A 15,069-nucleotide genomic window follows, 5' to 3' on the forward strand; every position below is an offset into this window, starting at 1 on the left:
GTCCCTAGTCACAGACTGCATGGAGCATGCTCTGACTGCGGTTCATCCCTGGACTCGATACTCTGCAGGCTGGGACGCCAAGCTCATCTTCATACCTCTCTCCTACCTACCTACAGTAATCTTGGACTTTCTCCTAACCATTGGTCAGCCTAAACCAGCTCAGGCGGATTGATCTATTTTCTTAAATTCTAATGGTTGAAACATATTGCAGTGTTTATTAGATCCTTATTAGTGTGACACATTTTCCTAAAGCACGTTGGTATATAAAGTATATAATATATAAAGCTAAAAAATAAAAACTATAAACAATTATGGGATCTTCACACAGGTAATTAACATTTCAAGTTCAATGTAGCAAAAACACAATATAAAACAAAATAAAATTTTAACTATTACATGATTTGCAATTATTATTATTATTATAATATCAGACTTTAGAGGTATCCAGTAAACTTATATACAGAATTGTGTAACGTTTACTCATTGGTTATAATATGATAAGTAGATTTTACATTTTAAAACATGTTTTGTGAACAATTTCTACAATAAAAACCTTTGGAAACAAACTAAAAAATGTACACTACTGACAAGTTATTAATCTTGGGAAAAAAAGAAAATAAGTAAATACAGGTGCACACTCTAAGCACTAAGAAAACTTGTAATCAATTATAAACATAAAAAAACTCGACAATTTAACATGGAGTGAAATTGAGGTTCATAGCACAATTTTCAGCAAAAAATATGGGTCCAACTACCACTGCCAGGTGGCTGTATCAGATGGATCCCTGACATATTATATAAAATGTATATACCTATCATAGTGCCCATTATAATATGTAGACAGCAGATGCAAGGACCCATACTCATTAAAAACAATTAAGGGCACATGGGTGAGGTGCTAGTACATACATACACAATTACAGAGTAAAAGGGAGGGCTGAAAAGAACACCCTAATTTTAAATGCAAAAGGTGCTACCTTGCTGAGACTTTTAGTGCCACTCAGAAAAAAACAGAAAATGCAGAACACTCGTAATCAGAACAATTATAATAAACTCTACAATTTAACATGGAGTGAATGTAAAGTTCTTAGCACAATTTTTAGCAAAAAAACGGGGATCCACCTACTATGGCCAGGTGTGTCCATATCTCACGCTCGCTTTCATGGTTCTCTGCACTCACGGAAGAACACACTGCTCTACCTCTACAGCTCTGCTCTCCACCACCCTGCATGACCACTCGGTTGGCTCCGTTTCAGCTACTTACGCTCCCCTCCTCATAACACATCCAGCTCCTTCAATGGCTTCTCTCCAACTCCTCCTTCTTCTTCCCACAAGGCTCCATTTGCTCTTACTCTCTCGGCTCTTGCCACCTCACCAGTACAGTGACCTGTCTCTGGTCCATACTTTAACCACTGATGTAGCAGCAAAACACTCTCCAGGTTGCAAATACTGTGATTTCAATGTTTAAAGGATCACACACAGTTTTCCAAGATACTACACTAAGCCTTGGACAGTGATAGAGTGGACAGAGATTAATCTATGTTCTAAGACTTGGAGGTCTATTTATCACCATCTGCATCTGAGATGGTGATCAACTTGACCAGACTCGCACTGCAATAATTGAGTACATCGCATGGATGTATCAATTATCGCATGCAGGGATAGACTACGAAGCTTCTCTGCAGGCTGGGTCACCAAACTCCTCTTCTTACCTCTTTCCTACAGTACTCTTGGACTTTCTCCTAACAATTGGTCATCCTAAACCAGCTCAGGTGGATTGATCTATTTTCTGGAATTCTAATGGTTAAAACATATTCAGGTGTTTAATTATTAGATTAGATATTAGATTATTAGATCCTTATTAGTGTGATAATAATTTTTTCATAAAAAATACCCCTGCTGCGCATGCACACCACCGGGATCTGCCCTATCGCTACTACCCCCACGTCGCAAACCCCTCCTCCCCCGGATTTTGGGGGTCATTCCAAGTTGTTCGCTCGCTAGCAGTTTTTAGCAGCTGTGCAAATGCTATGCCGCCACCCACTGGAAGTGTATTTTAGCTTAGCAGAAGTGCGAACAAAAGGATCGCAGAGCGGCTACAAAATAATTTTGTGCAGTTTCAGAGTAGCTTCAGACCTACTCAGCGCTTGCGATCACTTCAGACTGTTCAGTTCCTGTTTTGATGTCACAAACACGCCCTGCGTTCGCCCAGCCACGCCTGCGTTTTTCCTGGTGCGCCTGTGTTTTTCCGAACACTCCCTAAAAACGGTCAGTACACACCCAGAAACGCCCACTTCATGTCAATCACTCAGCGGCAACCACTGCGACTGAAAAGCTTCGCTAGACCTTGTGTGAAACTACATCGGCCATTGTGAAAGTACGTCACGCGTGTGCATTGTGCCGCATACGCATGCGCAGAAGTGCTGTTTTTTTGCATCATCGCTGCACAGCGAATGAATGCAGCTAGCGATCAACTCGAAATGACCCCATTTATACTTACCAGTCCAAGAGACGGTGTCCGCTGCTCCAGGTGGCCGCCGGGTGCCGGGTCCTTCCTCTGTGCTGTGACCCCTGGTGCTGTAAAGTGCACTTCTGCTTTGCAGCATCACATTTGGAGCATTTCATGAAAACTGCTCCAAATGCCCTTTAATACATTTGAGTGATACTTAAATAATTTTTCACATTATTTTAGTAAAAATAATGTTAATAAATAGGCCCCTAGGAGAGAGAAAAGGGGGATATTTAATAAATAGGGCAGTCCAAAATTAAAATAGGGAAGTCACAGCAACTGCCAGTCAGTCCCATATGGCGATGTTTGGCAGTGTTTGGGGTGGCAGTTGGTATGGTTCCCCTATTAGAATTTTGGACTGTCCTGCATCTGCCACTGGAAAAGAGATATTTATCTCTTTTTTTTATATTATTTTTTAGATAATTGTGTTTATTAAATATCCCCCATAGTACCATCCAATCAGCTCCTATCTGCCATGTTACAGGCTGTGTATGAAAAATGACAATTAGGAGCTGATTGGTTGGTACTTTATCTCCCTCCATTATATCTCTCTCCAAGGCTTAGCACATAGACCACAAAGTAACAGCCAATCAGCTCCTAACTGCCATGTTACAGGCGGTATTTGAGAAATGACATGAACTGATTGGTTGGTACTTTATCTCTTTCCACTTTTTCACTCTCCAAGGCTTAGTACACCTGACCTCTGATACATGAACTTGCAGAGTGAAGATCTCGCTTTTGGGATCTGTCCTGCAGGGTTTTGAGGGGTATTCTGCTGCTGCATACAGCTGCGTGCACCAGCAGAGTTTGCCCCTGAGTGTGAAGTGTCCTCAGCATGCAGCAAACCACACCCTCTGTCCCGATTTATTACATTCTTCCAATGTATGGTGAGACCTCTGACTCTACTCAAAGTACATTTTTCAATTTTCCACACCTACATATTTCTATTTACAAAGGTAGACCAAGGTGTATTTATAGTAGTGATGTGCACCGGAAATTTTTCGCGTTTTGGGTTTTGGTTTTGGGTTCGGTTCTGCGGCCGTGTTTTGGATTCGGACGCGTTTTGGCAAAACTTCACCGAAATTTTTTTGTCGGATTCGGGTGTGTTTTGGATTCGGGTGTTTTTATCAAAAAACCCTAAAAAACAGCTTAAATCATAGAATTTGGGGGTCATTTTGATCCCATAGTATTATTAACCTCAATAACCATAATTTCCACTCATTTCCAGTCTATTCTAAACACCTCACAATATTATTTTTAGTCCTAAAATTTGCACCGAGGTCGCTGGATGGCTAAGCTAAGCGACACAAGTGGCCGACACAAACACCTGGCCCATCTAGGAGTGGCACTGCAGTGTCAGGCAGGATGGCCCTTCAAAAAAATTGTCCCCAAACAGCACATGATGCAAAGAAAAAAAGAGGCGCACCAAGGTGGCTGTGTGACTAAGCTAAGCGACACAAGTGGCCGACACAAATACCTGGCCCATCTAGGAGTGGCACTGCAGTGTCAGACAGGATGGCCCTTCAAAAAAATACTCCCCAAACAGCACATGATGCAAAGAAAAATGAAAGAAAAAAGAGGTGCAAGATGGAATTGTCCTTGGGCCCTCCCATCCACCCTTATGTTGTATAAACAGGACATGCACACTTTAACGAACCCATCATTTCAGTGACAGGGTCTGCCACACGACTGTGACTGAAATGACTGGTTGGTTTGGGCCCCCACCAAAAAAGAAGCAATCAATCTCTCCTTGCACAAACTGGCTCTACAGAGGCAAGATGTCCACCTCATCATCATCCTCCGATTCCTCACCCCTTTCACTGTGTACATCCCCCTCCTCACAGATTATTAATTCGTCCCCACTGGAATCCACCATCTCAGGTCCCCGTGTACTTTCTGGAGGCAATTGCTGCTGGTGAATGTCTCCACGGAGGAATTGATTATAATTCATTTTAATGAACATCATCTTCTCCACATTTTCTGGAAGTAACCTCGTACACCGATTGCTGACAAGGTGAGCGGCTGCACTAAACACTCTTTCGGAGTACACACTGGAGGGAGGGCAACTTAGGTGGAATAAAGCCAGTTTCTGCAAGGGCCTCCAAATTGCCTCTTTTTCCTGCCAGTATACGTACGGACTGTCTGACGTGCCTACTTGGATGCGGTCACTCATATAATACTCCACCATTCTTTCAATGGTGAGAGAATCATATGCAGTGACAGTAGACGACATGTCAGTAATCGTTGCCAGGTCCTTCAGTCCGGACCAGATGTCAGCACTCGCTCCAGACTGCCCTGCATCACCGCCAGCGGGTGGGCTCGGAATTCGTAGCCTTTTCCTCGCACCCCCAGTTGCGGGAGAATGTGAAGGAGGAGATGGTGACGGGTCACGTTCCGCTTAACTTGACAATTTTCTCACCAGCAGGTCTTTGAACCTCTGCAGACTTGTGTCTGCCGGAAAGAGAGATACAACGTAGGTTTTAAATCTAGGATCGAGCACGGTGGCCAAAATGTAGTGCTCTGATTTCAACAGATTGACCACCCGTGAATCCTGGTTAAGCGAATTAAGGGCTCCATCCACAAGTCCCACATGCCTAGCGGAATCGCTCTGTTTTAGCTCCTCCTTCAATGTATCCAGCTTCTTCTGCAAAAGCCTGATGAGGGGAATGACCTGACTCAGGCTGGCAGTGTCTGAAATGACTTCACGTGTGGCAAGTTCAAAGGGTTGCAGAACCTTGCACAATGTTGAAATCATTCTCCACTGCGCTTAAGTCAGGTGCATTCCACCTCCTTTGCCTATATCGTGGCCAGATGTATAGGCTTGAATGGCCTTTTGCTGCTCCTCCATCCTCTGAAGCATATAGAGGGTTGAATTCCACCTTGTTACCACCTCTTGCTTCAGATGATGGCAGGGCAGGTTCAGGAATATTTGGTGGTGCTCCAGTCTTCTGTACGCGGTGCATGAATGCCGAAAGTGGCCCGCAATTCTTCGGGCCACCGACAGCATCTCTTGCACGCCCCTGTCGTTTTTTAAATAATTCTGCACCACCAAATTCAAGGTATGTGCAAAACATGGGACGTGATGGAATTTGCCCAGATGTAATGCACGCACAATATTGCTGGCGTTGTCCGATGTCACAAATCCCCAGGAGAGTCCAATTGGGGTAAGCCATTCTGCGATGATCTACCTCAGTTGCCGTAAGAGGTTTTCAGCTGTGTGCCTATTCTGGAAAGCGGTGATACAAAGCGTAGCCTGCCTAGGAACGAGTTGGCGTTTGCGAGATGCTGCTACTGGTGCCGCCGCTGCTGTTCTTGCTGCGGGAGGCAATACATCTACCCAGTGGGCTGTCACAGTCATATAGTCCTGAGTCTGCCCTGCTCCACTTGTCCACATGTCCGTGGTTAAGTGGACATTGGGTACAACTGCATTTTTTAGGACACTGGTGAGTCTTTTTCTGAGGTCTGTGTACATTTTCGGTATCGCCTGCCTAGAGAAATGGAACCTAGATGGTATTTGGTACCGGGGACACAGTACCTCAATCAAGTCTCTAGTTGGCTCTGAATTAACGATGGATACCGGAACCACGTTTCTCACCGCCCAGGCTGCCAAGGCCTCAGTTATCCGCTTTGCAGCAGGATGACTGCTGTGATATTTCATCTTCCTCGCAAAGGACTGTTGGACAGTCAATTGCTTACTGGAAGTAGTACAAGTGGTCTTCCGACTTCCCCTCTGGGATGACGATCGACTCCCAGCAGCAACAACAGCAGGCGTTACACTCAAGGATGCATCGGAGGAATCCCAGGCAGGAGAGGACTCGTCAGACTTGACAGTGACATGGCCTGCAGGACTATTGGCTTTCCTGGGTAAGGAGGAAATTGACACTGAGAGAGTTGGTGGTGTGGTTTGCAGGAGCTTGGTTACAAGAGGAAGGGATTTAGTGGTCAGTGGACTGCTTCCGCTGTCACCCAAAGTTTTTGAACTTGTCACTGACTTATGATGAATGCGCTGCAGGTGACGTACAAGGGAGGATGTTCCGAGGTGGTTAACGTCCTTACCCCTACTTATTACAGCTTGACAAAGGCAACACACGGCTTGACACCTGTTGTCCGCATTTCTGTTGAAATAATTCCACACCGAAAAGCTGATTTTTTTTGTATTTTGACCAGGCATGCCAATGGCCATATTCCTCCCACAGACAACAGGTGTCTCCCCGGGTGCCTGACTTAAACAAACCATCTCACCATCAGAATCCTCCTTGTCAATTTCCTCCCCAGCGCCAGCAACACCCATATCCTCATCCTTGTGTACTTCAACAGTGACATCTTCAATTTGACTATCAGGAACTGGACTGCGGGTGCTCCTTCCAGCACTTGCAGGGGGCGTGCAAATGGTGGAAGGCGCAAGCTCTTCACGTCCAGTGTTGAGAAGGTCAGACATCGCAACCGACACAATTGGACTCTCCTTGCGGATTTGTGATTTTGAAGAAGCACAGTTCTTTGCTGTGCTTTTGCCAGCTTAAGTCTTTTCTTTTTTCTAGCGAGAGGATGAGTGCTTCCATCCTCATTTGAAGCTGAACCACTAGCCATGAACATAGACCAGGGCCTCAGCCGTTCCTTGCCACTCCGTGTCGTAAATGGCATATTGGCAAGTTTACGCTTCTCCTCAGACGCTTTTCATTTTGATTTTTGGGTCATTTTACTGAACTTTTGTGTTTTGGATTTTACATGCTCTCTACTATGACATTGGGCATCGGCCTTGGCAGACGACGTTGATGGCATTTCATCGTCTCGGCCATGACTAGTGGCAGCAGCTTCAGCATGAGGTGGAAGTGGATCTTGATCTTTCCCTTTAACCTCCACATTTTTGTTCTCCATTTTTTAATGTGTGGAATTATATGCCAGTATCAATAGCAATGGCCTACTACTATATTTACTGCGCAAAACTAAAATGCACCACAGGTATAGAATGTAGATGGATAGTATACTTAATGGATGATGAGTGACGACACAGAGGTAGGTACAGCAGTGGCCTACCGTACTGCTATAAGTATATATATAGTATACTGGTGGACACTGTCAGCAAACTGCAAAACTGTCTAAAATGCACCACAGGTATAGAATGTAGATGGATAGTATACTTAATGGATGACGAGTGACGACACAGAGGTAGGTACAGCAGTGGCCTACCGTACTGCTATATATAGTATACTGGTGGACACTGTCAGCAAACTGCAAAACTAGTCTAAAAAAATGCACCACAGGTATACAATGTAGATGGATAGTATACTTAATGGATGACGAGTGACGACACAGAGGTAGGTACACAGCAGTGGCCTACCATACTGCTATATATAGTATACTGGTGGATACTGTCAGCAAACTGCAAAACTAAAATGCACCACAGGTATAGAATGTAGATGGATAGTATACTTAATGGATGACGAGTGACGACACAGAGGTAGGTACACAGCAGTGGCCTACCGTACTGCTATATATAGTATACTGGTGGACACTGTCAGCAAACTGCAAAACTAAAATGCACCACAGGTATAGAATGTAGATGGATAGTATACTTAATGGATGACGAGTGACGACACAGAGGTAGGTACAGCAGTGGCCTACCGTACTGCTATAAGTATATATATATAGTATACTGGTGGACACTGTCAGCAAACTGCAAAACTGTCTAAAATGCACCACAGGTATAGAATGTAGATTGATAGTATACTTAATGGATGACGAGTGATGACACAGAGGTAGGTACACAGCAGTGGCCTACCGTGCTGCTATATATAGTATACTGGTGGACACTGTCAGCAAACTGCAAAACTAAAATGCACCACAGGTATAGAATGTAGATGGTTAGTATACTTAATGGATGACGAGTGACGACACAGAGGTAGGTACACAGCAGTGGCCTACCGTACTGCATATATATAGTATACTGGTGGACACTGTCAGCAAACTGCAAAACTGTCTAAAATGCACCACAGGTATACAATGTAGATGGATAGTATACTTAATGGATGACGAGTGACGACACAGAGGTAGGTACAGCAGTGGCCTACCGTACTGCTATATATAGTATACTGGTGGACACTGTCAGCAAACTGCTAAACTAGTCTAAAAAAATGCACCACAGGTATACAATGTAGATGGATAGTATACTTAATGGATGACGAGTGACGACACAGAGGTAGGTACACAGCAGTGGCCTACCGTACTGCTATATATAGTATACTGGTGGACACTGTCAGCAAACTGCAAAACTGTCTAAAATGCACCACAGGTATAGAATGTAGATGGATAGTATACTTAATGGATGACGAGTGACGACACAGAGGTAGGTACACAGCAGTGGCCTACCATACTGCTATATATAGTATACTGGTGGATACTGTCAGCAAACTGTAAAACTAAAATGCACCACAGGTATAGAATGTAGATGGATAGTATACTTAATGGATGACGAGTGACGACACAGAGGTAGGTACACAGCAGTGGCCTACCGTACTGCTATATATAGTATACTGGTGGACACTGTCAGCAAACTGCAAAACTAAAATGCACCACAGGTATAGAATGTAGATGGATAGTATACTTAATGGATGACGAGTGATGACACAGAGGTAGGTACAGCAGTGGCCTACCGTACTGCTATAAGTATATATATAGTATACTGGTGGACACTGTCAGCAAACTGCAAAACTGTCTAAAAAGCACCACAGGTATAGAATGTAGATGGATAGTATACTTAATGGATGACGAGTGACGACACAGAGGTAGGTACACAGCAGTGGCCTACCGTGCTGCTATATATAGTATACTGGTGGACACTGTCAGCAAACTGCAAAACTAAAATGCACCACAGGTATAGAATGTAGATGGATAGTATACTTAATGGATGACGAGTGACGACACAGAGGTAGGTACAGCAGTGGCCTACTGTACTGCTATATATAGTATACTGGTGGACACTGTCAGCAAACTGCAAAACTGTCTAAAATGCACCACAGGTATACAATGTAGATGGATAGTATACTTAATGGATGACGAGTGACGACAGAGAGGTAGGTACAGCAGTGGCCTACCGTACTGCTATAAGTATATATATAGTATACTGGTGGACACTGTCAGCAAACTGCAAAACTGTCTAAAATGCACCACAGGTATAGAATGTAGATGGATAGTATACTTAATGGATGACGAGTGACGACACAGAGGTAGGTACACAGCAGTGGCCTACCGTACTGCTATATATAGTATACTGGTGGACACTGTCAGCAAACTGCAAAACTAAAATGCACCACAGGTATAGAATGTAGATGGATAGTATACTTAATGGATGACGAGTGACGACACAGAGGTAGGTACACAGCAGTGGCCTACCGTACTGCTATATATAGTATACTGGTGGACACTGTCAGCAAACTGCAAAACTGTCTAAAATGCACCACAGGTATACAATGTAGATGGATAGTATACTTAATGGATGACGAGTAACGACACAGAGGTAGGTACAGCAGTGGCCTACCGTACTGCTATATATAGTATACTGGTGGACACTGTCAGCAAACTGCTAAACTAGTCTAAAATGCACCACAGGTATAGAATGTAGATGGATAGTATACTTAATGGATGACGAGTGACGACACAGAGGTAGGTACACAGCAGTGGCCTACCGTACTGCTATATATAGTATACTGGTGGACACTGTCAGCAAACTGCTAAACTAGTCTAAAAAATGTACCACAGGTATAGAATGTAGATGGATAGTATACTTAATGGATGACGAGTGACGACACAGAGGTAGGTACAGCAGTGGCCTACCGTACTGCTATAAGTATATATATATAGTATACTGGTGGACACTGTCAGCAAACTGCAAAACTGTCTAAAATGCACCACAGGTATAGAATGTAGATGGATAGTATACTTAATGGATGACGAGTGACGACACAGAGGTAGGTACACAGCAGTGGCCTACCGTACTGCTATATATAGTATACTGGTGGACACTGTCAGCAAACTGCAAAACTAAAATGCACCACAGGTATAGAATGTAGATGGATAGTATACTTAATGGATGACGAGTGACGACACAGAGGTAGGTACACAGCAGTGGCCTACCGTACTGCTATATATAGTATACTGGTGGACACTGTCAGCAAACTGCAAAACTGTCTAAAATGCACCACAGGTATACAATGTAGATGGATAGTACACTTAATGGATGACGAGTAACGACACAGAGGTAGGTACAGCAGTGGCCTACCGTACTGCTATATATAGTATACTGGTGGACACTGTCAGCAAACTGCTAAACTAGTCTAAAATGCACCACAGGTATACAATGTAGATGGATAGTATACTTAATGGATGACGAGTGATGACACAGAGGTAGGTACAGCAGTGGCCTACCGTACTGCTATATATAGTATACTGGTGGACACTGTCAGCAAACTGCTAAACTAGTCTAAAAAAATGTACCACAGGTATAGAATGTAGATGGATAGTATACTTAATGGATGACGAGTGACGACACAGAGGTAGGTACAGCAGTGGCCTACCGTACTGCTATAAGTATATATATAGTATACTGGTGGACACTGTCAGCAAACTGCAAAACTGTCTAAAATGCACCACAGGTATAGAATGTAGATGGATCAGGGCCGTAACTACGTGTGTGCCAAGTGGGCTTGGCACACAGCGCAGTTGCCCATAGGGCGCACGGCCAGCGGCATGTAATGAGTCAAATTGACTCATTGCATGCCGCCTCTGAAGTCTGCTGTGTGCGCCGCCGCCGCGCTGTGAAGGAGAGAGCAGCACCGGGCAGGTGAGAAGGAGGAGGAGGGAGGGGACTGGAGCCGCAGCAGCGCTATTTCATTGGCAGTAAGCGCCGCTGCAGCATCCCCCTCTCCTTCCGTATAGGTTGCCCGGCACTGCTGTGGATGCTGGGATGCGGTTCCTCCATCCCATCATCCACAGCAGCGCCGGGCAGCCTATACGGAAGGAGAGGGGGATGCTGCAGCGGCGCTTACTACCAATGAAATAGCGCTGCTGCGGCTCTAGTCCCCTCCCTCCTCCTCCTTGTCCGATGCCTGCACCGAGGGAGATGCCAGCACGAGGAGCCTGTCAGCGGGGATAAGGTAAGTATATCCCTCTCTCTCTTTCTCTCTCTCTCTCTCTCTCTCTTTCTTGGGGACACCGTCTGCCATAATGTGTAAAAAGGGGTCCTGGCTGCCGCAATGTGTAAAAAGGGGTCCTGGCTGCCGCAATGTGTAAAAAGGGGGCCTGGCTGCCGCAATGTGTAAAAAGGGGGACTGGCTGCCGCAATGTGTAAAAAGGGGGACTGGCTGCCGCAATGTGTAAAAAGGGGGACTGGCTGCCGCAATGTGTAAAAAGGGGGCCTGGCTGCCGCAATGTGTAAAAAGGGGGCCTGGCTGCCGCAATGTGTAAAAAGGGGGACTGGCTGCCGCAATGTGTAAAAAGGGGGACTGTCTGCTGTAATGTGTAAAAAGGGGGACGCTGTCGTAATGTATAAAAGGGGCTCTACATGGTGTAGTGGCGCTACTGTGCAGCGTAATTTGAATAATGGAGACTACTGTGCACCGTAGTATGAATTGCTATTATTTTGTGGCCACGCCCCTTCCCCATGAAGCCACGCCCCTATATATTTTCCGCGCACCTACGGCGCGCACTGCCCCTATCTTGCATAGGGGGGGCGGCAATGTCGTTTCTTGCACACAGCGCTAAAATGCCTAGTTATGGCACTGAGATGGATAGTATACTTAATGGATGACGAGTGACGACACAGAGGTAGGTACACAGCAGTGGCCTACCGTACTGCTATATATAGTATACTGGTGGACACTGTCAGCAAACTGCTAAACTAGTCTAAAAAAATGCACCACAGGTATACAATGTAGATGGATAGTATACTTAATGGATGACGAGTGACGACACAGAGGTAGGTACAGCAGTAGCCTACCGTACTGCTATATATAGTATACTGGTGGACACTGTCAGCAAACTGCTAAACTAGTCTAAAAAAATGCACCACAGGTATACAATGTAGATGGATAGTATACTTAATGGATGACGAGTGACGACACAGAGGTAGGTACAGCAGTGCCTACCGTACTGCTATACATAGTATACTGGTGGACACTGTCAGCAAACTGCTAAACTAGTCTAAAATGCACCACAGGTATACAATGTAGATGGATAGTATACTTAATGGATGACGAGTGACGACACAGAGGTAGGTACAGCAGTGCACTCTGCACTGTACTACTCCTATATAATATTAATTATACTGGTGGTCCCCAGTCCCCACAATAAAGCAGCACACTGTGAGCACAGATATGGAGTGTTTTTCAGGCAGACAACGTATACTGGTGGTCACTGTCAGCAAAACTCTGCACTGTACTCCTGCTATAGCTGCTCCCCAGTCCCCACAATTAAGCAGTGTGAGCACTCAGCACAGATATATCATGCAGCACACTGAGCACAGATATGGTATGGAGCGTTTTTTTCAGGCAGAGAACGGATAAAAAAACTGGTGGTCACTTATCAGCAAAACTCTGCACTGTACTCCTAACAGCTGCTCCCCAATCCTCCCCACAATTAAGCAATAAAAAACAAACAAGAATCAACTGTCTTCTACAATAAACGGAGAGGACGCCAGCCACGTCCTCTCCCTATCATCTCCAATGCACGAGTGAAAATGGCGGCGACGCGCGGCTGCTTATATAGAATCCGAATCTCGCGAGAATCCGACAGCGGGATGATGACGTTCGGGCGCGCTCGGGTTAGCCGAGCCATACGGGAGAATCCGAGTATGGCTCGGACCCGTGTAAAAAGGGTAAAGTTCGGGGAGGTTCGGTTTCTCGGAAACCGAACCCGCTCATCACTAATTTATAGTACCAAAGCATAGTAATGAGCAGTACAAAGTCTACATTTTTTCAGTACTGCAGCAATTGCTTTGATTTTCACAAAAACAATTATTCTGACTACTATAAGGTAAGTACATGTATTGATATGTTTATGTTGACATTACATTACCATATAGCTGTGACTGTGTGGTCTGCACTGTAGGCCACTGGCATGTTCTTTAGTAGGTGGTCTGGATAAAAGTCTGCAAAGTTGGTTATGACATGGGTGGTCATTCCGAGTTGTTCGCTCGTTGCCGATTTTCGCTATGCTGCGATTTGTAGCTAAATGCGCATGCGCATGGTGCGCATGCGCATGGTACGCAGCGCGCATGTGCTTAGTTATTTAACTAAAAACTTAGCAGTTTTGATGTGGATCCTGCGGCGCTTTTCAGTCGCACTGCTGATCGGTGAGTGATTGACAGGAAAGGGGCGTTTCCGGGTGGTAACTGAGCGTTTTCCGGGAGAGTGCTAAAAAACGCAGGCGTGTCAGGCAAAAACACAGGAGTGGCTGGGGAAACGGGGGAGTGGCTGGCCGAACGTAGGGCGTGCTTGTGACGTCAAACCAGGAACTAAACGGACTGAGGTGATCGCAATTTAGGAGTAGGTCAGGAGCTACTCAGAAACTGCAAGGAATTATTTAGTAGCAACTCTGCTAACCTTTCGTTCGCTATTCTGCTATGCTAAGATACACTCCCAGAGGGCGGCGGCCTAGCGATTGCAATGCTGCTAAAAGCAGCTAGCGAGCGAACAACTCGGAATGACCACCATGAATTCTTTATAGATGACAGTGAGAGAATAAAATGTACTTGAAAACCTCTTGTGGGTCCATTTTACTGGAAATATAAGGTAAAAACGAGGAACCAATCTGTTATAGAAACCATTACCCTGGGAAGTGTTTGTCATGTTATTTACTGTATACTGGAATGATGTCATAATTAATTGTAAGTAACCCACAAACATCAAAAACATTAGAAATATTAAAAGGAAAAAACACCATAGAGTTGTACAGTATTTCTTCTGCGCACCAATGGAGAATTATGTTTATGAGAGCTATGTCATTACCTGTCTACCACAGTGATCAAATTCTGTTGTGGTTATGTGGCTCCCTGTGCTGGCGCTGTTGGGTTTGATATTCCTGTACAGATGATACAGACTAGAGATGAGCGGGTTCGGTTCCTCTGAATCCGAACCCGCCCGAACTTCATGTTTTTTTTCACGGGTCCGAGCGACTCGGATCTTCCCGCCTTGCTCGGTTAACCCGAGCGCGCCCGAACGTCATCATCCCGCTGTCGGATTCTCGCGAGGCTCGGATTCTATCGCGAGACTCGGATTCTATATAAGGAGCCGCGCGTCGCCGCCATTTTCACACATGCATTGAGAGTCATAGGGAGAGGACGTGGCTGGCGTCCTCTCCGTTTAGAGAAGAGAGAGACACAGTAGAGACGAGAGAGACACAGTAGTAGTAATTTTGGGGAGCATTATTAGGAGGAGTACTACTATACTACTATACTACTTGCTGAAGTGATATAGATTAGATAGTGTGACTGTAAGTGTATTGTATTATCTGACTTGTGGGGGAGACACTGACAGTGGGGAGCAGTTAGAGTCTGAGAGCAGGACTCA

General features: G+C 45.0%; 1 protein-coding gene across 1 annotated transcript in view; it reads left to right on the forward strand.

The window, feature by feature from the left end:
• The first annotated feature begins 311 nt into the window (after nucleotides 1-311).
• The window catches only part of LOC134991372 (retinol dehydrogenase 7-like), a 250,241-nt gene continuing 235,483 nt past the window's right edge, over nucleotides 312-15,069 (forward strand). The window contains exon 1 of the mRNA XM_063950740.1: nucleotides 312-328. Coding sequence (XP_063806810.1) covers nucleotides 312-328 — 17 coding nt within the window. The remainder of the gene's footprint in view (nucleotides 329-15,069) is intronic.

Source organism: Pseudophryne corroboree, chromosome 2 (genome assembly GCF_028390025.1).
Source record: "Pseudophryne corroboree isolate aPseCor3 chromosome 2, aPseCor3.hap2, whole genome shotgun sequence".
NCBI lineage: Eukaryota > Metazoa > Chordata > Amphibia > Anura > Myobatrachidae > Pseudophryne > Pseudophryne corroboree.